This window comes from Tyto alba, unplaced genomic scaffold (assembly GCF_018691265.1).
Source record: "Tyto alba isolate M040663 unplaced genomic scaffold, T.alba_DEE_v4.0 Super-Scaffold_21, whole genome shotgun sequence".
NCBI classification, from domain to species: Eukaryota; Metazoa; Chordata; class Aves; order Strigiformes; family Tytonidae; genus Tyto; species Tyto alba.
Genome location: NW_024881295.1, coordinates 22707586 through 22733539, shown reverse-complemented (window position 1 = coordinate 22733539; position 25954 = coordinate 22707586). Strand labels below are relative to the sequence as shown.

General features: G+C 35.4%; 1 protein-coding gene across 5 annotated transcripts; it reads left to right on the top strand.

Moving 5' to 3' along the window:
- Positions 1 to 13: 13 nt before the first annotated feature.
- On the top strand, positions 14 to 25365 carry NUP37 (nucleoporin 37). 5 transcript variants are annotated; one of them, XM_032996043.1, is made up of 10 exons: positions 14 to 34; positions 1421 to 1640; positions 3903 to 4027; positions 4854 to 4926; positions 10975 to 11069; positions 20616 to 20706; positions 22501 to 22682; positions 23204 to 23254; positions 23625 to 23718; positions 24562 to 25365. In XM_032996043.1, exons 2-10 carry the CDS (start codon positions 1485 to 1487, stop codon positions 24673 to 24675), a joined length of 981 nt encoding a protein of 326 aa, XP_032851934.1. In that variant the 5' UTR covers positions 14 to 34; positions 1421 to 1484; the 3' UTR covers positions 24676 to 25365. The 5 variants fall into 5 exon arrangements, with proteins under 5 accessions (XP_032851934.1, XP_042651210.1, XP_032851917.1 ...); XM_042795276.1 differs by lacking the exon at positions 14 to 34 and adding an exon at positions 38 to 55; XM_032996026.1 differs by lacking the exon at positions 14 to 34 and adding an exon at positions 45 to 117.
- The last annotated feature ends 589 nt before the right edge of the window (positions 25366 to 25954 follow it).

The following is a 25954-nucleotide window of genomic DNA, read 5'->3' as shown; positions in this document are numbered from 1 at the left end:
GGAGCGTGGGAGCCGGCGACCCGGAAGCACAGGGGTACTGCGCCCGGGGTGGGAGGTGCTGCTGGCCGGTGGCGGGAGGAGCGGCGCCGGGGTGGGGGCGGTTTGGGGGCCGCAGAGGTGCGTGTGAGGTGGGGGTACGGGGGCGTCCCCGTCCCGGGGTGAGGGGGAACTCGGGGCTTCGCCCGCTCCGGCGCAGGAGCCGCGCTGGCCTGGGCGCTGTGCGGGGGGAGCCCGGGCCCTCGCCCTGCGCGGGGGCTGGTAGCGCTGCGGGCCCGGCAGTGTCGCTCGGGGGTAGCAGCGGGGCCCTGAGGGGAAGGGAGGGGGTAGGGGGTAAGGGAGGGGGAAGTTAACGGGCACCCCCACGGCTCGGTTGCCCGACGCGTGTTTCCTAAAGGAATGAAGCTAATAGTACTCTTGATATTTTCACTTGGAGCTAGTCTGGTGGCCTGAGTTCGTGGGAAGCCTTAAAGGAAGAAAACTACAGATCGGATTAAAATCTTCGTTCAGCCTTAGGAGCGTAGCTAGACAAGTTATGTGGCAGAAGTATTTAATGTTAATGGGGTGGTTCGTCGTGTTGATTAATAAATAAACATTGCAATTACGGAGAGCCTCTTTGCGTCTCAGTGATGCCAGTGTGAAACCTGGGTGGCTCCCAAACAAAATACTCAGTCTTGGATGCTGAGACCTTCAGTTCATTAACTGAGCAAAATCAGTCAAAGGTCTGAGACTTAGAGCTGGTTTTCCATGTGATGTGTAATTAAAGGTCTGGTTTCCCAGAAGGGCTTAAACTGGCTTCACATCTGTATAGGGACTAAAAGGACTTGTGTATCTCAGCCTTTTGCGTTCCAGCACAGGAACCCAATTTTCTTGAAAATTGTTTGAATACAGTAAAATTACAAGTTCTTTGGTACAGAGTTACAAGTGCTCAGTCCACAGTTGGGGTGGCTTAAGTGATGAAACTGTGAATATTATGCGTGATGGTATTTTCATTTCCAGTTTTGCAGCCTTGATTAACTTCTCTTTTAGTTAGACACATACAGCCTTTAAAGAGGGACACAAGTAAACAGAGTTTGAAGGTAGTAATGTATCACTTCCTGTGATTTGGTTGAAAATTTTAAAATTCTGCATGTGATTTTTCTGGTGTGTACAGTTACTGAATTTCTTGTCTTGGCATTAGGTTGCCAACAGTAGCACCAAATTTTCAGTTATTGCTGAAGTCTGTAGAGACAGTTTTGAATGTATCTCAAGTTAGTTAATCTTTTGATTGATGAAACTGCATGCTGCATCAAAAAATAATGAGCTTAAGTGCAGCTTTTGTTACAGTGTTTCAGGAAATTTTGATTTGTTGTGCCACAAATACCTTTATTACTTTTTCTTAATGCAAATGAGTAATACATGCTTTTTAAAACTTTCTATGTAGGAATGTAGATTTTCATCCTGGTGAAGATATCACTTCCATGATGCTGTGACTTAGTCCACTGAAAATGAAGCAAGATTCTACTAGAAACATTGCTTACACTGTGGATTGTGAAGATTATGTGCATGTGGTAAAATTCAATCCATTTGATAGTGGAGATGCATGTTCCCTCATTGCGTATGGTGGCAATAATTACGTAGTTGTTGGGACATGCAGATTTCAGGTTAGTTTGTGTTATTGTTAATTTTTCTTAGTTGCTTCCTGAAACTTACTTTGCTAGCACCTCTACTGCACAAAGACCCTGGTCTCTTTCTTGTTTCCTCCACTCCCCATGTAATCAAGGAAGGGTTTTACTTGCTTATTACATTAACAAGTCTGGTATATTTGTTCTTCAAGAAAAAAAAAATATATATGTGTGTGTGTGGGTGTGTATAAAATACACATTGGTATAACTTACCATCCTGCTGGTATGGAGTTCATTTTGAATAGAGTCATAGAACAGTTTGTGTTGGAAGGGATCTTAATGATCATCTAATTCCAACTCCCCTGCCCCGGGCAGGGCCCCCTTCCCTCAGCCCAGGGGGCTCCCAGCCCCGTCCAACCTGGCCTTGAACCCTTCCAGGGAGGGGGCAGCCACAGCTGCTCTGGGCAACCTCTGCCAGTGTCTCACCACCTCAAAGTAAAGAATTCCTTCCTTATATCTAATCTAAATCTACCCTCTTTCAGTTTAATACCATTACCTTTTGTCCTATCACTGCGCTCCCTGAATAGACTGCAAGGAAAACAGGAGTAATCTACAAGAAGAGTAATCCCATTTTAGTGTCTCTTCCTAGTGTTGGTGTCTGCTACCTGAGAACTTAAGCACACAACTTTGGAAATATGTGACTTAATAGTTGCTGTACATTGTTCTTTATCATCACAGGGTAATAAGCTCCTTTTCTGCACAGTTCTATTTTGTTCAATGTACATTTGCTATTTAGATACTAAATTGCCTTCTAAACCTTTCAGCTAGACTGTGAAAGAGCAAATACTACAACTACTTTCAATTTTACAACTAAAGTGTCTGTTAATTTTATAGATGCTTCTTTTAAGGAAGGACTGTAGGAATAATTATTTTTTTTTCCTTTCCCAGTTGTGATTGGATCTCTCTCACAGACTCTTAGAAGCAGTAAAATATGTTTTCTTCCTTTAAATTATTTAGTCATCATATTATGAAAGTTTTTAAAATGTAAAATACTGTGTACTGTATACTTCTATAATGTGTCATTTTTTTTAAGTAGTTTTTTGGGGGTTTTTTGCCTACATGCCTAAAAATCAATAGGAGACAACTGCTGTCTTTGGAATCTATTTTTAAGCTTTTTCTCTTCAACTAACTCACTTCTCTGTTACACAGTATTATTTTTGTACTTTATCTAGTATAATTGACAGCATAACTAGTCTTTTATCATTCCCCAAAGTCTTGCTGTTGGAAGTTTTCTGAATAGCACCTGAATAACCACAAAAACCTGTTGTCATTTGTATTGCCCTCTATCTTGTTTCTAAGTGGTAGTGCAGGCCTTAAAAAAAATGCTAATTAAAATTTTGACAACCACTGGTACAAGGTAGTTTTTCTATCATTTTCATATATTCCCTTCCCTTCCACATGTGGAGCCATTTAATATTTCATAGTAGGGGAAGAAAATGCTATTCTTGCTCCTTGCTTCAAGAAGCATTGAAAAACTCTGGATAGTTTAATGCTTCCTCAGCTAGGTTCTTTCTAGCCTCTACATTATCCAGAGGGCATACAGAGAGGTTCTTTACCTTAAAGCAGAATTGTGGCATAAAGAAGGTTTTGTAGAAAAACCCTTTAAGGAGCTCCATTAGATGTTTTGAAAACTTAAAAGTTTTTTAGAGGTCAACTGATTGACCGAGTCTGCAACCTCAACCGTTGCTTCACCTTTCCCACCATTCAGTGTTTTCACCAGTGGGAAGAATAGACAAGTTAGTAATTTGGGTCATGTTAGATGCCAGAGGGTACCTTTCTAGCTCTTGCTGTTAGAAGAATTTTGTTCTGGAAATGCTAGCATTTTTCCATGGTATAAAACAATTTGGAGAAAAGGTAAGTTAAAAGATGTGCTTGCTTTTGTTCCCGTTGTTTCTTCTTGCAGTGTGTACTTACTTAACATACTGTTATAAGTGGTTTTAGTTCTATCTGTGAAGATAGCACTTGTACCAAGAATGGGCTCTCTGTCTTTGTAAGTCAGTTTTGATTTTTGTGCTCTACATTGGCCTCTGGCTTAAGACTGTAATCATTTAATGTATTTTTAAGTACTTAGGTATTTAAAGTTAATACTTTCTTTACGTACCGGGTTTTCACTTTGAGGGTGTTACAATCTAAAAAGATCTCAGAAACATGTAATTTTGAAAGCCTTTCAATTTAATATCAATCTGATTTGTTAGAATTCATCAAGATGTTCTGGATTAGCTAATGACAGTATTTCTGCAGGAGGAGGATGCGGAAGTAGAAGGCATGCAATATAAGGCACTAAGAACGTTCCATCATGGAATCCGAGTTGATGCCATAGCATGGAGTCCAGAAACTAGACTTGATGCTTTACCTCCCCAGATAAGGTATTTATAATAAATTAGTACAATGAATCCTTGCCTCTCATCTCTTTTCCCTAATTCCATAATATTAGACTAAGTTTAAATCTTATGGGTGAAATCTAACTCTTTAGAAATCACTGACAAAGTCTTTGAACACTTCAGTAGAACAACAATGTAGTTCATTCTTTCTTTGCACATCTGTGAAGAAGGAAATCTTTTAAGAACTTTACTAAGGATGAGACTATTATAATGGCCTGCTTTATAAAGCTCTTTGTAATGGTCTGCATAGCATGGGCTGTGTCTAGGAATAGGTCAGATGCTATTTGTGAGACCCATTGAGGTGTAAATCTAGAAAGATAGTTAACTGTTATATATGCACGTAAGAATTAAAATGTTCTCAGTATCTTGTAAGCCTCTTCAAAATTCTGGTGATTGCTTACTGCTACATTTTTGTACAGTCTTTTGTTTAAAATATGTTAGCATTTGATTTGTGAGTTTATGTTCCCTTTTTTGTGCTCTGCCACTTCTTCCAAGGAAAGTTTCAATGGCAGCTGCGAGGGATATTTCAAGTAATTGACAGTTGATTCAGATTTAGCTTTGTAAAATATTTTGCATTTACTTCCATGAAAAAATATTCTTGGCACTTGATACACACTATTTTATTGATAAGTTCTGATTATTCTGTTTGTTGCCAAAGCCGAAAAGTTAAGATAAAAGCTTTTGCTTTTTTTCAACATCTGAGTTTTCCTTTGCATGTCACTTTGCAGGTTTAAACTGAAGGGAAACTGATAAAAAGTCAGCTATTGCAGTGTTAATTGACTGAAGGGCTTTTCTTTGTCTGTGAGTATAGGTTTTGTACTGCTGCTTCTGATAGGAAGTTACGGCTATTTACTTCAGACCTGCAGGACAAGAATGAATTTAAGGTAAAGGCAGCTAAGTTGATTTTTAAAAAATGTAGTCTTTCGTGAAGTCTAATTTTTAACTGTCCTTCTGCCTTATTTTGATTAATGTACTGTGTGAGATAGAGCACTGAACTGTGACAGATTCTATATCCATCATCTCTAGGGAGAATCACTGTATTGTATATACCTTTCTGTCTTTAAAGTGGCAATAACTTTAACTATTAGCTACATGATATTTTGATTTAAAAGTGTTTATGTAACAATTTAACCAAATTGAAGAAAAGCAAGTAGAGGCTTATGGATCATCTAAAATATAAAGTGTGTTCTACAGGTGAATTTCAAGTACCATGCTGGATAAGGTTCCTTCATATAGACACCTGTAAAATTTTATGTGGCATTGGTTATTGGACTCCTCTATAAGAAAAGCAAATTTAGTAATTTATCTTTCATGGGGAACTGGAAGTTGCAATTCAACTGTTTCAAACAGTAGAAAATTTGAAGAAAGAATACTGAATTTAGTACATAACTGCAGTCAGCTACACTAAACATGCCCATAGGCTGTCATTTGTTTATTTCTAAGATAGAAACAAAGGAAATGTCTACTTCAAATACAATTTCACTTCCCCTTATTTTAGTGCAGGTGATAGTGTTCTTAAACCAGTGATATAAAAGAAGCCAGGTCAAAATACTGTCTTCACTTTATAAGCTGAAGATTAGTTTTCTGGAGATTCCTTTTGTTTGCAAGACAAGTAAACTATGCCACTTGGATGTGTACATATTCTTCAAAATTCTGAATTTGAAACAATGTCCCAGTCCAAGTACTAATATTAATTAGGTGTTTGTTCTAACCAGTTTGAATTTGTTTTGTTGAGGTCTCAGCCAAGAATAAGCAAGACTAAGTAATACTAAAAAATCAGGGGAGAGAGTTCCTTCTTTTTTAGTGCTTTGGAGTATGATTATGCAACTTTTGGTGAGAGTTGTGTATTAAGTATAAAGGAGAAAATAATAGACTTTTGTTTGTGGTTTGGTAATTTGCATTATTAAGACAATGATATTTATCATACAGAAACTAAGTGAATTGCAGATATCACTTATGTGGCCATACTGATAATGGAATGAATAAAAGCATGGCATAAGAAGTAAAGATGGATGTGACTAAAACAGAACGTCTTTTCTTTAAAGAAGATACTTTTTATGTTACTTTATACATGCACTTAGCCTTAATTTCCTTCTTTCATGTTTGGTCATCTTATATGGCTTTGTCACCCAGGCAGTGGCATAACTGACATAGTTACAATCAACTTGTGTAGCACTTATGACAAAATATTTCTAAAAGTTCTTAATGTTTTTTTGCTTGTGAGCTGTTGTGTGTCATTCCTTATTGGAGTTGTCTATTTATATAATATCTGCCAGTTTAATGATGCTGCAGACAACAGGTTTTAATGTTATGAATTAATTCTTTTAACTTTTTAGCAGAATGTAAAGTTACTTATTAATTATGTATGTTTATTGCAATTTGAGAAATTTCTAGAACTGTTTGTAAGCATGCAGAATAAAGAGAATGGATGAAATCATTAATAAGTATACATGATGGATGGTTAATAAGTGGAAGTAATCAAACATATGGATAAACCTGGTACTACAGGCTCTATTCAGCATCTGAATTCAAATTTTTTAATTTATTTTGGATTAACAAGGCACCTGATGGCCTGTATGCTAAAATCAAGGAGAAGTCTCTTGACTTAAGTGGACATTGGTTCAAGCCATAGATGAGTGGTTTTTTTCCACGTTTAATAAATATGAAATATGTTAATTATTTTTATTTGGGTTTAAATAATGATCACCAACTTCATGTGTTTTTGCCAAACACCCAATGTTTCAGCTGTGATAGTTCATAACTTTCATACCTCTTCCTGTCCCTGCATCACCTGGCCCTTAGCAAAAGGTAACGTTCTATACCTTCCAGAACAGACTTCACATCTACGCCAGCTTTCAGACTCTTCACACTGATGTAGGATACAGCCCAGAGTTAACATTAGGAATTACCAATGGGATCTACCATTTTGCTTATTAGGAACTAGTTGCTTCCAGAGAAATTACCAGTATTACAACTTCACACAAACACACCTTTGATAGTTGAATTTAAACTTTTAACATACAAGTTCAAATAGGCAAGTTTATTCTAATGAAGAATTCTAGTTAGCTGATTATTACTGAATTAGAATGACAAACAAGACTTTTAAAATAACAATAATTTTGAATATGCCCAATGAGATGATTCACTTCTATCTTATTATCAATGCATGATCTGTATTACAACCAGACAAGCAAAGGGGGCAACTCAGTAGCACAGTCTGCTGAATGCTGTTTTTTCAGAATAGAATTTCTGTGATGAGTTATTGTTTTCCTGGTTCTGACAAGACTTTTTTCTGGTATCTGACCAACACAAATGACACTTTAAAACATGCACTTCTAATTTAGGGCAATTTATTACACAGTAGCGTTTACTGAATGCCTAAAAATAAATTCGAAATGCCACATTTACATTTCCATTAAGATAGCAATTATTTGTCACACAAAACATTATTTTGGAGAACTGAATCATCTACCTTTAGGACTTCTTTCTGCAGAAAACACTCTGACTTGCAGTTACGAACTTCTACTGCAAAAGTGTGTTCATTGCATAACACATCAGAATAATTTTTTATGATAGGTAGTGAGTACAGAGGCCACAGAGCATTAGTACAACAGGTGTTGGACGTTAGAATGTGGTATTTAGGCTTAACAGCCACAGCTGTAAGTACTAGAAGTATAGAAATCATTTTGTCCCAGAAGGAAACAAGTAACTACAGTGTCTTAATTATTCAACTCCAGTTGATATGAATAAGCTCCTCCAGTATCCAATGTAGACAGAAGGATTAGAGAATTTGATTTTTGTCAGCTGAAGAGATCATAGATGCCTCTTCATTTTTGACACTACAGAAGATCGTGTGGTGCTTATGCAATACAAATGAAAAGTGTTGGATTGAATTTAACAGTAAAGCTGTTAGCTTTGTTTATTCCAGCTCCATCATTGGACTTAGCAGTCTAAGAATTTCATTAAGAGTGTACTGAGACTGAGGGAAAAGTAAAAATCCATATTGTTACTGGGTCAGACTTGGTATAATGTTAATAATTGGAAAACAACTAAAAATACATATTTTTACCTGATAGTGAGGAACTCATTAGCGAAAAGGAAGAATGTGGACTAGTGTGTTTATATTGGTAAAACTGTTGTCTTTGAGACTATCTTCTGGGTTTTTTTGACAGAAAGTTTGGAAATTACTTTCTCCAGGTAATCATCTTTTTTTTATACCTGGACGATCATTGCACTATATACTTCTTGTCAAGAAAAAAGGAACACCTAACTGATTTAAAGTATTTGCAAAATCTCAGATGTTCATAAATACTCAGTGAGCTATGCTGAGCTGGCTTTCAGTACCTTGATACAGTGGGTTTTTAGTAACAGTCAATTGATACCTCAGAAAAGCTATTTCATAAACCTGAGGATGATCTCAAAATGAACACACGGGAGACTCTGATCCATCATATGGTACATACTTTACACATGGGGTTTTCAGGAGAGGTACAAAATGTGCAAAGCTGAAGGAAATATGTGATTTACAGTCATAATGTAATCTCTGAACATTTTGTCTTTTATAGTAAACAATTAGTATGTGTTGCTTCTGGAGGGATAGACAGAGTAATCTTACTCTGTTTTCCCAGTGGAAAAATTGTCTTGATGTAATTATCAACAAGGAACTTGAGGCATACTGAGTTTTGCATTACTTTGTCAACACAACTAATCCAAAATTTATGGGTTGGATCAAGCCCAGAACAACAAACAAAAGGTAAAATAGCACTGATGGATCTTTGTGAAATCTTTTTCTTCTTTTGAGGTTTTCATTTGGAAATGAATTGTGGCTTCCCTCTCCTGCTTCAAATTTTATTTAATAAAAAGCATATTTCATCAGAACTGTGGAATTAAAATGAAGCAGGATATTTGAATTCAGAATGCTGAAAATTTTCAAAAGACTTGGCATTTCTGTCTAAATAGTTTAGCATCATCTTAGGATGTATTAGTTCTGATATATTCCACTAGGTTTTAATTTCTTCCAATAGCTCATAATTTTATTAAATTGGCTGCTGAAAATGTTTCTGTATCAAATTGATGAGGCATTCATAAAATTTGTAGGGAGGAGGATTTAGTTATTGTGCATGCTTGAGATTTTTTTTTTATCAGTTCTGCATTTATTCCTCAGAATAGCTACACTTAGAGAACAGATAGTGTATTTTCCTTTCAGATAACTGTGGAAGTGGTTGTTTTCATTTGACCTTGTTTTCTTCTGCAATCTCTGTATGTCATGCTATTATCCAGAGGATATTTTTGTCTCATTTTTATGATACCTTGTTGGGCAAAACAAGAGCAGCTATGCCTTGAGACTTAATCAGTGGGACTGAATAGGATGAAACAGTAGGGGATACAACATCTACACATGGACATTTTCCTGACTTAAAATTTAAGTGAGATTTCTGTCAAAAAGACCATAGATGTGGTCAATGAGAGAAAATACACATAAATCCTCAGATGGAGCAAGCTAGTATCTTAACTAGCTACACATTTTCTAATGAGACCAGAGATGATTTGCTCATACCTAGCCTTCATGTGAATGAATTTGAATGTACTTTAAACTTTGAACTGGACCCTAAATGAGATGAATTTTTCATGCTTGCTTAATGTTAAATGTGTGTAAGTTCTTTAACTTAGGTTTTTGAGTATACTTTAAACCTCAAAAGAGTACTAAAGTCTGTAGGTAAGTACAAAACACTTCATGGAATTGCGGAAAAAAATAAAAAGGTGTCTTGATATTATGGCGAAGATAGCTGAAAAGCCTTCAAAATATGTAAAAATTATCTAACTTTTATTTTTACTAAAATTGGGATTTTGCTTTTATTTGGAAAAGCTATGCTGCTAAATTGATTTTTGTTATAGATAAATTATTCTCAGTACTGTGAAATAAAAACATCATGGTTAAGGAGCTTCTGGCGAGAACAACTGCACATTAACAAGGTTCGCTTTGAAAGCACTTCGTGTTTTCTCATACAACTGTAAATGTTTGCTTTTGAGTGACAGTTCACATGTACATTCACACCATGAGTGCTCATATCCTATTATTTGAGAATGGATGATCTATTAATTCACAGTAGCAGAAGAATGTACACGATACCCCATTTTCTTTCCTCTTAAGCACAACAGCATATAAAGCAGAGAGCACAAAGCACTGTATCTAATCTTCTCAATGCTTAATAGAAATTGTGCTTAATTGCTGCAGTGTGGTATAGCTTGCTTGGTTTTGCTTGGTCTATTGTTCCCCGGTTTTGGTTTTCTGAGTCTTCAGCATACATTGTCTGTTTTCTCACTGCTTTTTCTGAAGGTTTCCTTCTGGTCTGCCAGCTTTAGTGGATGTATCTTCTTAGGCAGTTTGTGCTTGGAAAAAGGCATATACTGGACAAGTGTCTGGTTTATTGCTCCTTCTGGCAAAAGATCTCTTGCTGCTTGCAGGCACCCCTAGTAAAAACTAGTACTCAGAGATAAGAATTACTTACCAGTAATCAGAGTACTTTAAGATACGTAGATCATGCACACATTCACTTCCTGATCATTCTCCTCTTTCTGAGATTTATTATCTTCTACCTTCAAAATGCAGTGGTTGAAAGGAGGATAAAAAGTTCATGTGCAATTCACTGATCTTTGTCAAGCAAGAGTATCAAGCTGACCTCTGTGGTAACTACAAGGTATAGTGGGGGGGGAGGTCCTTTCACCTACAGTATAAATCTACACATGAATTAAATATTTTGAAGGACTCCAGATATTGATAAATATGTTTTTTTAACTTCCATGTAAAATGATAGCTTTATCTTAACACTCATACATCTTTTCTTTAGTGGGTCTATTAAATATATTGTGGACTGATGGAACAGTCAGCTTGAAGGTAAAAGTAGCTTTTTTTTTTTTTTTCTGGTTGACAGACATTTGATGGCCACTCAGATTACATTAATGATCTGGTGTTTGCTCCCAAAGAAGGTCAAGAAGTTGCAAGTGTAAGTGATGATCACACCTGCAGGTATGCATTTTATTGAAAGCATTATTGACATAGTAGTGTTTGGCTTTTTCTGTGCATGTATGCTTTATATGCTTGCTTAAATAAATACACATTTATTTCTTTTTAGTGGTCCTTCCCAGCCCACTAACAAGACTAGTCCACTAACAAGGCAACAAGTGGACTAGTCTTGTTAAATAGGTTGTGGGCTGGCTTTTTGTTGTGACTTGTGGTTTTTTTTTTTCCAAAGCAACCTTTTGGACTAACTAGGTTCAACGTGAAGAAAGCTGTTCTGTCTTGGAATTACATACACTACAATCTCCCCCGCTGGGACAGGAATAAAAACCATGAGAATAGGAGAGAGAAGACATGCATAGCTCAGCACTGAACTGTACAGACCCTCTAGCCATTCTGTCATCAGATGAGTCAAGTTTGAAAGCAGTGTATGTATGTGAACTTGTCCACTTACCCACGTTTATTAGCCTTATTAGGAGGTGGGATTACATAGCCTAAGGACAGTACCATACTAATGCAGTGGTACTGGCAGCTCATAATGCCATGGTTATAGCTGCTTCAAACTCATATACGTAGTTATTTGGAACTGGAAGTAAAAGGGAAACATGGCTAAATACTTAGGAAAATGCTGGTTAAGGTTTTGTAGTACGGGAGTTTTTCCTTCCTCTTCGAGTAGGGCACATTCATCTATAAAGCCGCTATTCTTATCCCAGTGCAGCTCACAGTTGGAGAGATGAGGAGGAACTTATGCAGGCTTTGCAAGTCGTTGCGGTATCAGCAGGAGACTTGAGAAAGCATCATCTGTGATGTTGCTTTGTAATAGCTGTGGTAATTCAAAACTTGTCTCAATTAAGGAACTGTTTTACTTTTTCTTCTATTGGAGGATTAATATATTTGATCTTTGAAGTTACCATCATATCGATTCCTATATAAATGACCATGTAGTACTCAGGGGAAAAAAAAATACATTTTTCACTTAAGCCATCTTCTGCTTGCTAAGCGAGAAGGAAATAGCTCTTAGAATGATTACTCTGTCTATGTAATTTTGTACAGGGTATATCATCAACTGGTGTAAATCACAGTTTAGTAGTTTTAGATGAGCTACTCTGTCCTCCATAAATAGAAAATCTAAAAGGCCTGTGATTTTAACACCCCTAGGGAACTCAGAAATACTGCTTTGACAAGTAGGTAGATTTTCCATAAACACCCTGTCCATATTCCCAACAATATCATTAGGAATGAATAGTGGAAATGTATGACTTATTCATAGCTTATTCTGATTTATTTCCTATTCTTGATTTCTTCATTAAACTGATATTGGGCTTATTCAGCAAAAATCTGTTTGCATGTGTGGCCTTTTTTTGTATTTTTTTTTATGAAATGCTTAGTGTTACTGGGATGAAAGAGAACTGTTTTAAAACCAGTAGTCTGATAGTAAATTGAAATAAAAGTGATATAATTAATGTATAATGTGCTATCAAGATTTCAGCTTAGTAACTCTGAAAGACATTTTATGCAGTAAACCATGAAGTCTTTGGTTAAAAGCCATGTGAAGTAAGTAGGATTTTTTTTGGCTACTTGAATTCTTATTTTTTCCATTCATGCATGTGGAGCATGAAGACTTTTTTTATGGAATTTAAAGGTTACACTTTCAAAACTAATGGAAAATGCATTCCTTGGGACTTACCAAAATCATTCCTTACTTACTGTGTAATTTGCTTCAGCAGTAATGTAAGAGCAGGAATAATTCTTCTGTCTGTATTGAGTTTCTATCCTGAAGTTATTCTCAGGATACATCATCTGTTAATAGCTTTGGAATAAAGTTCTAGAACAATTAGTACAAGAACGTGAAGTTTTGAGTGTTTGGGTATTGTCTTGTTAGAGTTCCGCTTTTAAGTCTTAATAAAGTCTTAACACAATGCCTCAGTATGTACAGAATATATACAAACATGTTTAGATCTTCCCTGCTTTTCATTCAGTAGTATGTTTAGCAGAGATCTCTTAAAGAACTCAGATTTTCAGTTTTCATGCACTGAACAATCTTGCCGTGAGCTGCTGCAACAGTGACATCTCAGAGCTGGGTTCAGTCATTTTGGTTGGAAGACAGATAGTGTAAGTCAGGTACTGGTTATATTCGATGTTCTTACCTTTAAATTGCTGCTGTGTCATTCAGGAATTCTTGTTTCTTGCACATAGGCTTTGTTGCCCTTGTTGGTCTCACAACACAAGACTTCTTCCCAGCTGTGAAGTAGAACTGAATTAAAAATACTCTTGCATAAAAATAATTGCAGTAGCCATCTATGCTATGTAGTTGTGAATAAAAATGTTACGTGCATTCATAGACAAGAGGTGTTGGTATGTAAATACGATTTGTGCTTTAATAATCTCATGTTTCCCTGCATGGAGAACCTTAAAACTAACACAATCTTAAAAATAATTGCTTTTCTGAAAGAAAGAAAACATTGGAAGACTCTTAAAACCCACCATGTTGCAGTTACTCACAACTGTATTTATATTAAAGATCAAAATTCCTGTAGCTAAAAATTACATCTGCAATGTTGAATGAAAAGTTCAAATCCTGGGCTCTAAGTACTTCCTTCATTTTGTCCCAAAGATGGCTATGTTCCAAATGGATGCGGCTGTTCATAAGCTTCATATTGTTAGTTTTCATATAGTTAATGTTCATATAGTTAATTTATATCTTTGGCGGGATATTGTCATTTTCAAATTTTGCTGTATTTCACATTTTTACGCATTTCATAACTGCTTTACTCTTTCTTAAAAAATAGAAAAAAAAATAACATTTTTAAAGTTTGATTGTGAAATTCTAAAGAAAATGATAAGACTGGCAGCAGACATAGCTAAAACATCTACTGTTATATTAAACAAAAATTTGACTCATTTTTACTTAAGCGTTAACAGATTGAATACAATTGAAGTAAAAATAAATAAAAGTAATTATCTTGTGTATACATTAAAAAAATCAAATTTAGGATATTTATACATTTCTGCTGAAAGTCAGACTTGGTCACGGTAGAAAAGTAAATTACCCCTTGGATTTAATCTAATTGTTTTCCTTCAAATCTAGTTGTTTTTTCTTCATGATTTACCTTTCTCAGTTTCTGAGATCTACTTACCTCAGTTTCAAAATTCTGTATAATATTTATGTGTACTTAATTTGCTTTTCCATTTCTTGTTCTCATAAGGGCATGCTTAATGAATAAGAAGAAATCCTTTATGAAAGCTTTAAGGAATATTTCATTTCATTCCTTAAAATAAAGCATTATACACTGCTTTGAACATTTGCATTAAGTGTAGGAACGTGCACGTCCCACTTTGCTAATGAGAACTATGAGTGAAACTCCCTGTGTAACACTCTTAAGAAAAAAAAAAAAAAGAATTGCTGTCTTTTTCCTTATGATTTGGAAACAGTATAGGAGGCTGCAGGGATGCAGATGTACAAAGCATTTTGTTCTGATACTTAATAAGGCCTCTGCAAAAAGAACATAGGAAATGTTTGGAAGAGAGCAGGAGCTTGATTGACACCCCTCCACTGTTGGTAGCTTTTGACACTATCTGATGTTTCTTTTAATTATTTCACGCAAAACACCATCCTAAAAATTAACCTCTGGCTGCTAAAAGGTTACTTCAGTCTAATTGATAACCACATCATGCTCCATCCTCGTACTGAACTGAATGATTACTGACAGTGTCAGGCCTTTAATAACAGCAGCATGTGAATTTCTTATGGTCATGAAGTGCTGGATTGGCTCGTATTTTAAAAAGCTGATAAGGACTCCTCTATCCCTCTCTCCCTCCCTCCCTCTTTTTTCTTTTTTGTTATTATTATTATTCCTTAAACTACATCATCTTCCTCTCTTTGTGCGTGTGTAATAGAAAACCAATGTATAGTTGACTTATCTTCCACTTTATCTGTGAATGTACTTGTTCTTTGATTCCTGAGTTCTGTTCGGTTACTTATGCCATGGCTCATGTTGCTTCAGAGAGAAGGACTTTGTGAATTTATCTGTCAGTCACTGTCAAGTTCAGCCTTCTCTGTAGCACACACCACAAACGCCATTCTGCCAGGTTGGTTTTGCTCCCTGGACAGAGATCCAGGGGAAAAGTTTGAGATCATTGGAAACTAAAACTAGAGTCTCAAAATTTATTGTACTGTTTTGTCTGGTTTTAGTTGTTTGTTTGTTTGTTTTTTTAATCTGTAGTGTGTTTGTTTACATGGTACTCTTAGTTATTTTGTGTAGGTTTTTCTTTAGTCAGTATGAAGAAAAGCCAATGGTAACTCATTTGTTTTTTTTTTTCCTCTTGTGTTCATTAATGTGTTGCCAGCACTTGTTGCACTTGAGTGTTACTTTATTAATTTTTCAGTCTTTGACTATATTGAAAAGTTGCCATTCTCACTTATTCCTGACTCCAAAATTATATTTTATTTGCATGTTCCCATTCTTATTGCACTTAATTACGGATTTTTTTCCAAAATTTTTTTTAAAAGTTATCTTATTTCATGTTCTATCTTTATCTGTGTGATAGAATTCCTCAGTGTCTCTTCATATATGAAATGTCATACCAGAATAGTTACCCTTTCTGAGGTATGCTGATTGCAATTATCAAGCTATTGTGCAGTATAATTGATGAAAATAAAGGAGAGTCTTGGATTATTTTTAAGAGGCTAGTCTTCGACTTTGCACACTTTTTGAATGGATCCTTGTATGTTCCCCAATTATAGTCTTACACAATTTCTGTTACACTTTACAGCCACAATGCAAGTATTAACCAACAGCGTCTTTTGTACTTAACATCACTTTGCAAGTATTAATTGGTCTCCTGTTACAGAATCCAGTCAGCTTAAAAAAAAAAAAAAAAAAAATCATCACTTTCCAAATCAAATGTTTGGAATGTTATTTCAGTCTGGCCTTAAGTGTGGATGAATAAGCCTTTAGTTAGGAAGTCTTCAAAATATGTGGATGAAATGGTAGGTATTTCCTATGTTACGTATTACAACTTATTAAGGGTCACACAGTCCTAGAATGTAGTCTAGCCTATAAATCGTTTTAAATAGAAATCATTGCATTAGATTTGTTCATCAGTTACCTTGTATTTTAAAAAGCCATTGGCAGAATTGTAGTTGAGTTTCTCAGTAGCAGTCATACCACAAAAGCATTTAGTTTTACATCTATGTTGGGAACAATAAGCTGATAACTCTAACAGCTAATTTTTCTTTGGTTGAAAGGATACAACTGAAGCTTCACATTTTTGCAAAAATACGGCTTAGTCTCTGGTTTTGCTTTAGATATCGTTAAGGGTACTTCAGTAGCAGTAATAGTAGTAGTGTGCATTTCTTGGACTTATTTCTGAGAGTGCATGTTCTGAAATGCATATTAGCAAAGAGCAGTCATTTGAGATGCTTGAGATAGTACACGTGCGGTTCCCTTGCCTCCTCCCCTTCTACCAACATTACAGAGAATAATCAGAATTATATCCCACAGTTACCAGTGAAAAACAGATCAATGCTTGCATATCCAAGTAGATATTACAAGAAGCTAGAGGTAACGTGGATTTTAATGCCAAAATCTGAAAGTTTGTGATTACTAATTCTTGAATAACATTGACATTTCCTTTGATCACCAGAAGAAACTGGTGAACGTGGGTCAACATTCCAATAGAGTATTTACACATTTACTCTATGAAAAGGCTTTTATTTCGTGGATCAAAAATAAGTGAAGGAAATGCTCTGCAGGCACCACTTTAGGAACCTGTGTGCTGAGTCGGGAGATAGTTTAAGATGGCTGTGCCTGGTGGAGTAGTGCTAGGCAGCACAGATGAATTTCCCCTTTCTCCCCACGCAACCACGTTTGCGGCTTGTTTTGCACAGTGTACTAAATAGGGAGCTCTGCTACCTAATTCTGGTACAGATTCTGCAGCGGTGAACTGTTAGTTGGGCAGTGCATTACCTGATTTATAAAACCCTAAATTTTTTATTTTGTCAGTAAAATAAACTAAATTACTATAAATTATCTGAAACATTACATCTTTCTCTTCTTCTGAACAGCTAGAGGGGATCCAGTTCCACTTCAGCCTTCTGTTCTTTCATGTCCTGCCTAGTATCTTCTTCAGATCTTCTTCAGATAACCACCTCCTTATGGAGTTGGCAGAAGACCTGAGAAAAGGCCAGTGCTGGTTGTATGCTCCACAGTGTTAACTAATCTCTGCACTTCCATTTTCCTTTTCTGAGTTCTTCCTCTCCTTGTGCTCAGGAACGACTGTACTCTTTACCTTTTTTGTGTGATCTCTAACAGGAATTTGTCCCTTCTCCATAGTTCTCTAGGCTTTTCAGGCATGACAGCATTTTCCTCACACATGGAAATATGCCTGATGGAGATATAAAGAAACATTGGCAAGGGGTATTTAAGTTAGATATTATTAAAAAAACAAACCAAAACAAGCAAAAAAACACATGTTGGGCATTTTTAAGAGTAGATCAGACAGTAATCAGTGAGCAACGGTTCAAGTTATGCTTTGTGGTTGGGAATGGTATCAGATGTCAAGGTTTGTTCTAGCCCCCATCCCACTCACTAAAATTGGTGGAAATCTTTTGTTGAACAAATTCCCTTTTTTACTTCTACTTTCTGGGGATTTGAGAAATGCCTGAAATTGTAGTATGTTTTTTACTGTTGCAAATGATGATTTTTATTCAGTTAGGATTTGGTTTTGCTGTCTAGTTAGAATTATACAGAAAGTTAGAAAATAAAATAAGAATAACCTCCATTGCCACAGGATATGTTTTCAGATGTTCTAATGAATACTTTGCCAATTTTAAGTCCATTGTGTGATAAAATTACTGCACATACACAGCAAGTCATTATCCATATTCATGCATACAGTGTACAATATAGTTGTTCTAACATAGTTTTAGTATCTTTGTGCTTTGCCGTAACTGCAGTTGGCATTTGTTTGATCATAGGATGTGACTGACAAGAGAAATGTACTAATAGCTCGAGAATTTTCTTTAACGTCATTTACAACTACCTGTGTTTTGTGTTAGTTTCAATTTTGTGAGCAGTGCAGGATATAATTTCTCAGTCCTTAGTTACTTAAAAAATAGTTAATTTATGGACCAGATTACATATTATTTTTGAAGCCTTTCATTATTCAAACCTTGGCCCTTATTTCAAGTGTGGTTATTCAAACTTTTCTCCTTTAAACTTATTGTGGAAACTTTTTTTAAATATCAAAAAAAATACCACAAGCCCAACAAGAAGTCTATACAACAGTGGTTGGTAGGAGGAGGAGGAGAAGAGGGTGACACATTGCAGGGTTACAAAAAATAAGGATTTTTGGAGAAAAGTAGACACTAGTTTGCTTTTGTATAAAATCATGGAAATATTAGTAAAGTTTCAAAGGCTTTGAATGGCAGACAAAATGCTCAGTCTTTTTGGATTGATTTACATGATAGGAATGTGGACAAAACTGGAGGGTTTTTTGAGCATCTGTAGCTGATTTGGTTATGATTACTGAGTAATTGAGTAACTGAAATTCAGTTTGGCTAAATTTTTGGTCTTTTTTGCACATTTTTTACTTGGGTTAGTCACAACGAAATATTGAAAAGAGTTAATTGAACACATATGTAATTGTAAACTTCCATACCAGCTTGGACTTGATGCATTCAACGATCTATTTTGATACGTATTTCCAAGTTTGTTGAGTTTTGGTTTTGTTTTCTGAAACTTAATGATACCATTTTTGTTATCAATAAAGAAAGAAGAAAATACTAGAGGGGCATTTATCCTTTTTCCCCCCTCTCCTATACAGTTTGTTACTAACAATCATACTGTTCTTACCAAGTAAGAGATACAAGTTTGTCATTTTATAAATAACAAAGTTAGGGAGGTAGAAAGCATAAATTTCTGTCGCAACACCTAATAACCTCACTCACTTCAGGGAAGGAAATATGATGGCATGCTCCTTTGGCCAAAATGATTCACCATCTTCTGTTATATCATAATTTTCTCCCTGCACAGTAAATACACATGGAAAGTGTTGATTTGACTTGGACAAATCTACAAGGCAAAATTTTTGGCAGTGGAAGAAAGTATTGTATGTTTCTAAATTACCTAATCAAGTAGATATTTCATTTTTTAAACAGTTGTCAGGTTTTTGTTTTGACTTTTTTTAATAAGGACACTGATTCTTCAAGATTAGAGACCCTGTGTTTTCTACAGGGAGAACAAATATTTGATCTTTTGTGGTTTGGCATAAGAAAACAACATTGTTCATTAAATATATTTACTTTATTCCCATATATTTTGTCTAGACTTATGATGTATTATTTAAGAGTTTTTTGAAATCTCTTAAATACAAGGCTCTAAGCCCCCTGGTGAGATATAAACTGAAAAAGTCTGGAGGAAGTCAGCAAAAATCCTCTAGAATAAACAATAATAGTACATAGCTACTCATCTAACTCAAAAGACTGGACAGAACACTACTTTAAAAAAATTGGCTGTTTCTAAGGTTTTGCATGTCAAGGAAGGATATATGTGTATGTTTCAGTGTGCAAATGCGTATAAATAGTATGCAGCTTTGTGATTCAGACTGACGTTCACAGCTCTGACATCTTTGTCCTACAACAGAGCTACTGATTTTGTAGGAAAAGAGGCAGTTGAGCAGTGGCTGTGAGGTAAAATAGTCTCAGGTTTGGTTTTGTTGCATTTTATAAATGAAGCAGCTTCACTGTTCATTAACACTCATCAAATGCATCCAAAGTATACTCACTCATCACATAACCTAGTTTTGGTGTTTCGGCATACACGTCCCTATCAATCCATATTGATCAAATATTGTTGATTTTTAAATTTTTTTTTTAACTGCTTGATATGTATGGTAGGTGCTTCTAAAGGAAAAGATTAAACTGGCACATGTGACTTACATGTTAAAAGCCTGCCAAGACCCTTTGTGGGCTGGCGTTACCTCTGCCATGGATCCTTTTGTTTGCCTTAGTTTCATTTTTAGATTCCCATATTTCCATTACTCAATCTTGTCATACCAGGAAAAAAATGGAAATTCATATATTGGACAAGCAAAATACTTTAGCACATGGTCTTATCATTTACATGGTAATGTGGATGATTTAAGTTGCTTGGTACTTCACTCGAGGTTGCTTGTATTAGCTAGACCAACACTGCCCTTCCCACTTTGTATTGTCTCACTGTTATTTATGGTATAGTACAAGGGCTGTAGTGCTGACTTAAGAATAAAGTGGGAACCTATCATCTAGATTTCACATCTAGACAATTAAACTTGTCAAATTATTTGGTTATTGCCCTTTTAAACAGAGGCTCTGCCTAGTTCATCAGTGTTAAGATACATTATCTTCAACACTGTTTTTACTGACTTCTTGCAGTGATAAAGCACGAACACTTTCATTTGGTCACTTCCTTTGTGAATGTATTGAGGCACTGAAAGTTAATGCATATGTAGTCACATGTCAAAAAAAAGTCTAATACTTTGCTTTTTGGGTTTTTTTTTTGCTTTTTGCTTTAGGGTCTGGGATTTGGAAGGAAACGAGAAGGCCCATTTTGTTTTACGTTCTCCTGGAATGAGTGTTTGCTGGCATCCCGAGGAGGCTTTTAAGGTTGTCTTCCAACTCTTCACCCTTACCACCTCTTAAAAAACACGAGGGTGGACTTATCTAAACTATGAATTTTTGATGCTCTAGTAGGATTGAAGTTTGGGGAGCTGGTGTACATGGTAACTGGATATTAGTTGGATCTGCTGATGTGAAGTCACTGTAAATGAATTCTCATTCCCTTTCTCATCATTTTACCCTCAGTCCCTTACTCCTCCCATCAGAAATATTCCTTCTCGATTGCATACCTCAATTGTTGATAACTATTCTACTGGTTGCATATTAACTTACAGTTACCAGAGAAAAGTTCAAGTTTTTTTCAGTCATGGTAACACGGTTCACCAATAACACAGACTCTTACAAAGCATGCCAAGTTTTGAAAAGTGTCTGTTTGAAGTTAGCAAGAGATTTTTTGTCGTTGTTGTTCTTGCTTGGAATATACAAAATATCTGCTGAAAAATCAAAACAAGTCAATAAACTGTGATTTTTATATTTATCTGTTTATGGTACTGGGAAGGATTAATCAGCTGATATATACCAAAATATTCAGCTTCTTTAATGGTCTAGTCCTTGCAATCTTGGATTTATTATTCCTGTTGTGTCAGTCAGCTGCCTTAAGCAGCTACAAATAGTTGTTCAGACTACCACAAGAACACACACTTAGAGAAAAGCAGTCAAATAAGGTATCAAAATATTTACATAGCAATAGGGAAGAAAAATCTCTATTCTCATCATGCTTTCCACCGATATCAGTATCTGGTCCTTACTAAGGATACAGGAAAACCACTGATTCAGGTGGTATCACAATTCAGTGTGTTTGCTACTGTTTATTACTGGGCAACTTTGTTAGCACAACAAAATTACTAGATTTTCTCCAAAATACTGCAGTGTTACACCAATCGTACATATTACCTTTTCTTTGACCCTTATCAAAGAGCAGGCAGAGGATTTTAATTATTTTTAAGAAAAACCCCTTTAAAAATTTAGTAAAACTTTACAGACTTGATGGCTACTCAAAAGCTTATTGCAGGTCAAATCGCTTACTGCACCATGTCCTTTAGTTTGCAGAAGAGCATGTTTTGGTGACAGCTCTCTTCTGCCAAGCAAACTTGGATGTTACTGGAGCATTGTATTTAACACTTCTTTGCCTTCCGCAATTATTGTTCATGATTACCTCAGTGCCATCGTCTCCTCATGGAGAAAACCTCTTTCATCATTTAATCAGGAAGCTCCTTCTACAATGCTTAATAAACAACTGCTTGAATATATCACTGTAATGGAAAAAGTTTAGATAAAATCTGTTACAAACTGTTATAGGATGAAGAAAGATGTTACATGAAATCAGTAAGTAAGAATCCAGATTCTATAGTTACACTGACTAATACTGTTGTTTCCTTGTACAGCACTATGTCAGTCAGTTCTTTGTACTCCGAACTGGAACTTCTTTATTTTAAAAGAGTAACTTTTTGCTTTACAACTCTAAAAGCATAGTGTTTTGGTGGTTAAGAACTGGTGCTTCTAAGCACCAAAGTTCTATACATATATCTCTAAAGATATATATAGATAAAATAATGTAGTTCTTATGTATAACAATGTGACGGTAGGATAGATTAAAGTGCTTTTTATCTGTTGGTGGAATAGTGTTCAGGAGAATGTTTTCTGGTACAAAGTGAAAAATTGTACCCATTTTAATATTATTAATATTTGCTTGAAAGGATGCTAGGTTTGCTATAGAGTAGAAAAGATATTAAGATCCATCACATGCTACGCTTACAACGTTCTCTTAATTTCTCTTAACAGCTGATGGTAGCGGAAAAGAATGGAACAATACGATTCTATGATCTAATTACACAACAGGCCATTCTCTCCCTAGAGTGTGAACAAACACCGCTGATGTCAGCAGACTGGTGTTTAAAAAATACTCTTAAAATTGGAGCAGTTGCTGGAAGTGATTGGCTAATCTGGGATATCACTTGCTCCAGGTATTTTTATACACCGTGAGGTGGGTTTCTTTATTCTCTTCTTAAGCAGTACATGAAGAGATGTGGCTACTTTGCTAATACAGCACTTAAATGCACTATGTATTATATCACCTATTCAGTAAATAAATGAACATTCCTCAGAAATAATGAAATCATTACAGATTATTCCCTGGTATTCTTTGTTTCATCTTTAGCAATATTTATCTTTTAAAAATAGTATTGTCTGTGTTTTTGTCCATTTGAGACATCATCTCACTACTGTTTACCTCTCACTGTAAGTTTTATGTGTTTGTTAAAATTTCCTGCTAAGTCGTAAGTAGATAATTATTGAACCATAATAAACTGTATAACTACTTCAGTTTTCCTACTGAAAATTGACATATAAACTGTAGAAATGCTCTGGTTTTCCCTCAGCTTCTTGGCAGAGAGTAGACAATATTTAAATGATACATGCTTTTGGTACTTAAAGTATGAGCTGTAGTTGTTTGCAGAACAGTTTTTAACCTGAATGTCTGTTTTAGTTATCCACAGGATAAGAGACCTGTCCATGTTGATCGAGCCAGATTATTCAGGTATAAGTGTTGTCTCTGTTCTGTGGTTTCTGTCTATATACATCTATGTATATGAAGGCGGTTGTGAGTTTAGGGTCCTGGTTGTGTCTCACTTAAATAATTTCTAGGGGGACCTGGTCTATAAACTTTGTGAAATTTATGAATGACCTACATTTAGAATATATGTGTAACATTCCCATGGGTTTTTTCTGTTTTACAATGACATACATACAGGACTGTGGGTCGTGAATCGTTTAGAAGCCTTTTCTCTGGTGTTAGTGGAATATCTAACAGCTTCACACAGTTAACCACAAGGCAGAGAACTCCACTTTGTGTGCGCTTCTGGTAGTCTCATATGGATATTTAAAAAACACGTTAATTTTACTCATAGGTGGTCCCAAGTGAATGAAAATCTGTTTGCAACTACTGGATATCCAGGAAAGACAACTACTCAACTGCTTGTTCATCATTTAGGACATCCCCAGGTAAATTTCTGAGTTCAGCTTTTAACTGGGGTTGCATCTGTTCTCTTCAAATCAGGCTCATAAATAGTGAAAGGCGACAATTAAAAACTAGTCCAAACCACCCAGAAATGCTGCTTGGTCTACCTCTTTTATTTTGTTTTGTGTCATCCACGCTGAGTTAAAAAAAAAAAAAATCACACTTAACCTGATATTTTAAAACCTGCTTGACCTATATGATTTATTTTGCTTTGCTTTATCAGTGCCAAGGGGAATAAAACCACATTTAACCTGTTATTTAATAAATTTTTCAGTATTTCCAATTCTAAAGAGGCTAAAACCAGCTAGCTGTGTATTTTACAGGTTTGAACTAATTATATTTTAAACCATTAATGTAAATAAATCCAGAGACAATGAATACAAAGCACAAGAAATATTTTGGTTTTGCTGGAGTTAGTATACATTTGTAGTGCTTACAGTAAAAATTTTACTTTCAAACGTACTAGTTGTGAGTACGCTTAAATAACAGGAAGTAATTTAATTTTTAAAAAGTTTGAAAGTATGCCTTTAAAATAATCGTTATGTTAATAATAATGAAAGTAGTTGCAGCAATTTGTTATCATGGAATAGTTTGCTGTGTCTCACTTAAACATAGTAAGTAGCTACTGGAACTAAGTAGCAGATAATCAGATTTTTCAGTTGGATTTCTGTTGTATTTTAACCACTGGTTAAGGAGTACTAAATCTATGGTATTTATTTGTCTATGCAACTTGGTGTATGTGAAATATATTTATATGTGATACATACAGAAATCATTTATATGGTAAGGTGTATTGATATCTCTCTCTTTTGTGTTTCTTTTTAAAGCCCATTCTTACTGGCACTGCGGCTGTAGGATCTGGTTTGACATGGCATAGAACTCTTCCATTATGTGCAGTCGGAGGAGATCATAAAATTTTCTTCTGGGTAACTGAAATGTAAAATAAGCATTTGCTTTTACAGCATGATGTCTTTTCTAGTAAAACAAAGGAGTTTACTTTTCGTATTGCAATTTATTCATTTGGAGAACATAAGAAAGGAACAAGTAAAATATGAAGCAATTGTGTTTGATACTTAGCTTGCAAATACAAAAGCTTTTGTAAAATCAGTTATCATCCGATACTTAGTTACTTCCCTTAAAATAAAATGTACACTTTTTTTAACATAGTATTTGATGCAATTAATTTTTTAAAGTATTTTTTTGAAGATATTTAAATTGGCAATTTCACTCAGTTAACATAGCTCAAACACTTTGAAATTGTCCAGAGTGCCCACAGAAAGAACACCTGTCTCTATATTAACTTTTCCAACCATCACTCTCTTATAAAAAAGAAATGCAATAATGTACCGTCATAAAATGTTGTATGTGAATGTATTTGCTGAATAAACTAGTTACCACTAACAGTAGAGAAGCTAATAGTATAATCAGAATTATAATTTTAAGTATTTGTCTTAAGGTGACAGAGGGATTTACTTCAAGTATGCTAAACAGCATGTGGGGTTTTTCTGTTTACAGTCTTTTACCTCTAGCCTTTTACAGGAAGATCAAAGACATCCTGCTTTCTAGAAGCATATTTTTCTTGTCTCTCCCATACAAGACCCAATAATGAAGTAAAAGAGGAAAAAGTAAAAGAGAGACAACTCCTGTCTTCATTACCCTTTTTGCATGCTTTTGCAAATGAAGTGATATCAAGATATTCAGCTAGTGTAACAGCTCCTTACAGTGTTATAGCTGTCCTTACTAGCAGTAGCTACATTTTAAAAATATTATTTTGTTTGTCCCTATTTATGCTGGACACATACAACCAACTCAGAATTAGGACAGCAAAGTGTGAAATTAGTCACCTTTTAAAAAGTAAGACCGTATTACTTATCATTGAGAAGTTTTGCTTTTCAATTGTTACCAGTATTTGCCTAAGAGATTAATACAAAGTTCCTCATAGGTTCCAGTCTTGACTTGTGTGTGCTTAAACTGTAAAATAAGCAGACTGGAGGATGTTTCAAGATACAGCACTTTATTAATCTCGTATCCATAATTTGACCAGAGAGTACAGGCTTAACAGGAGGTTTAATTAATTGGCTCGCAGACACAGCTAAAAATCTTCGTGGGTCCGAGAGGAAGGATTGAACTGGGGCACTGCTACCCTTCTGGATGTGTAATGAAACTGAAACAATTTTTTTTTTTCTTTTTTGTCCACTCTGAGAGCAAAACTTTACATAG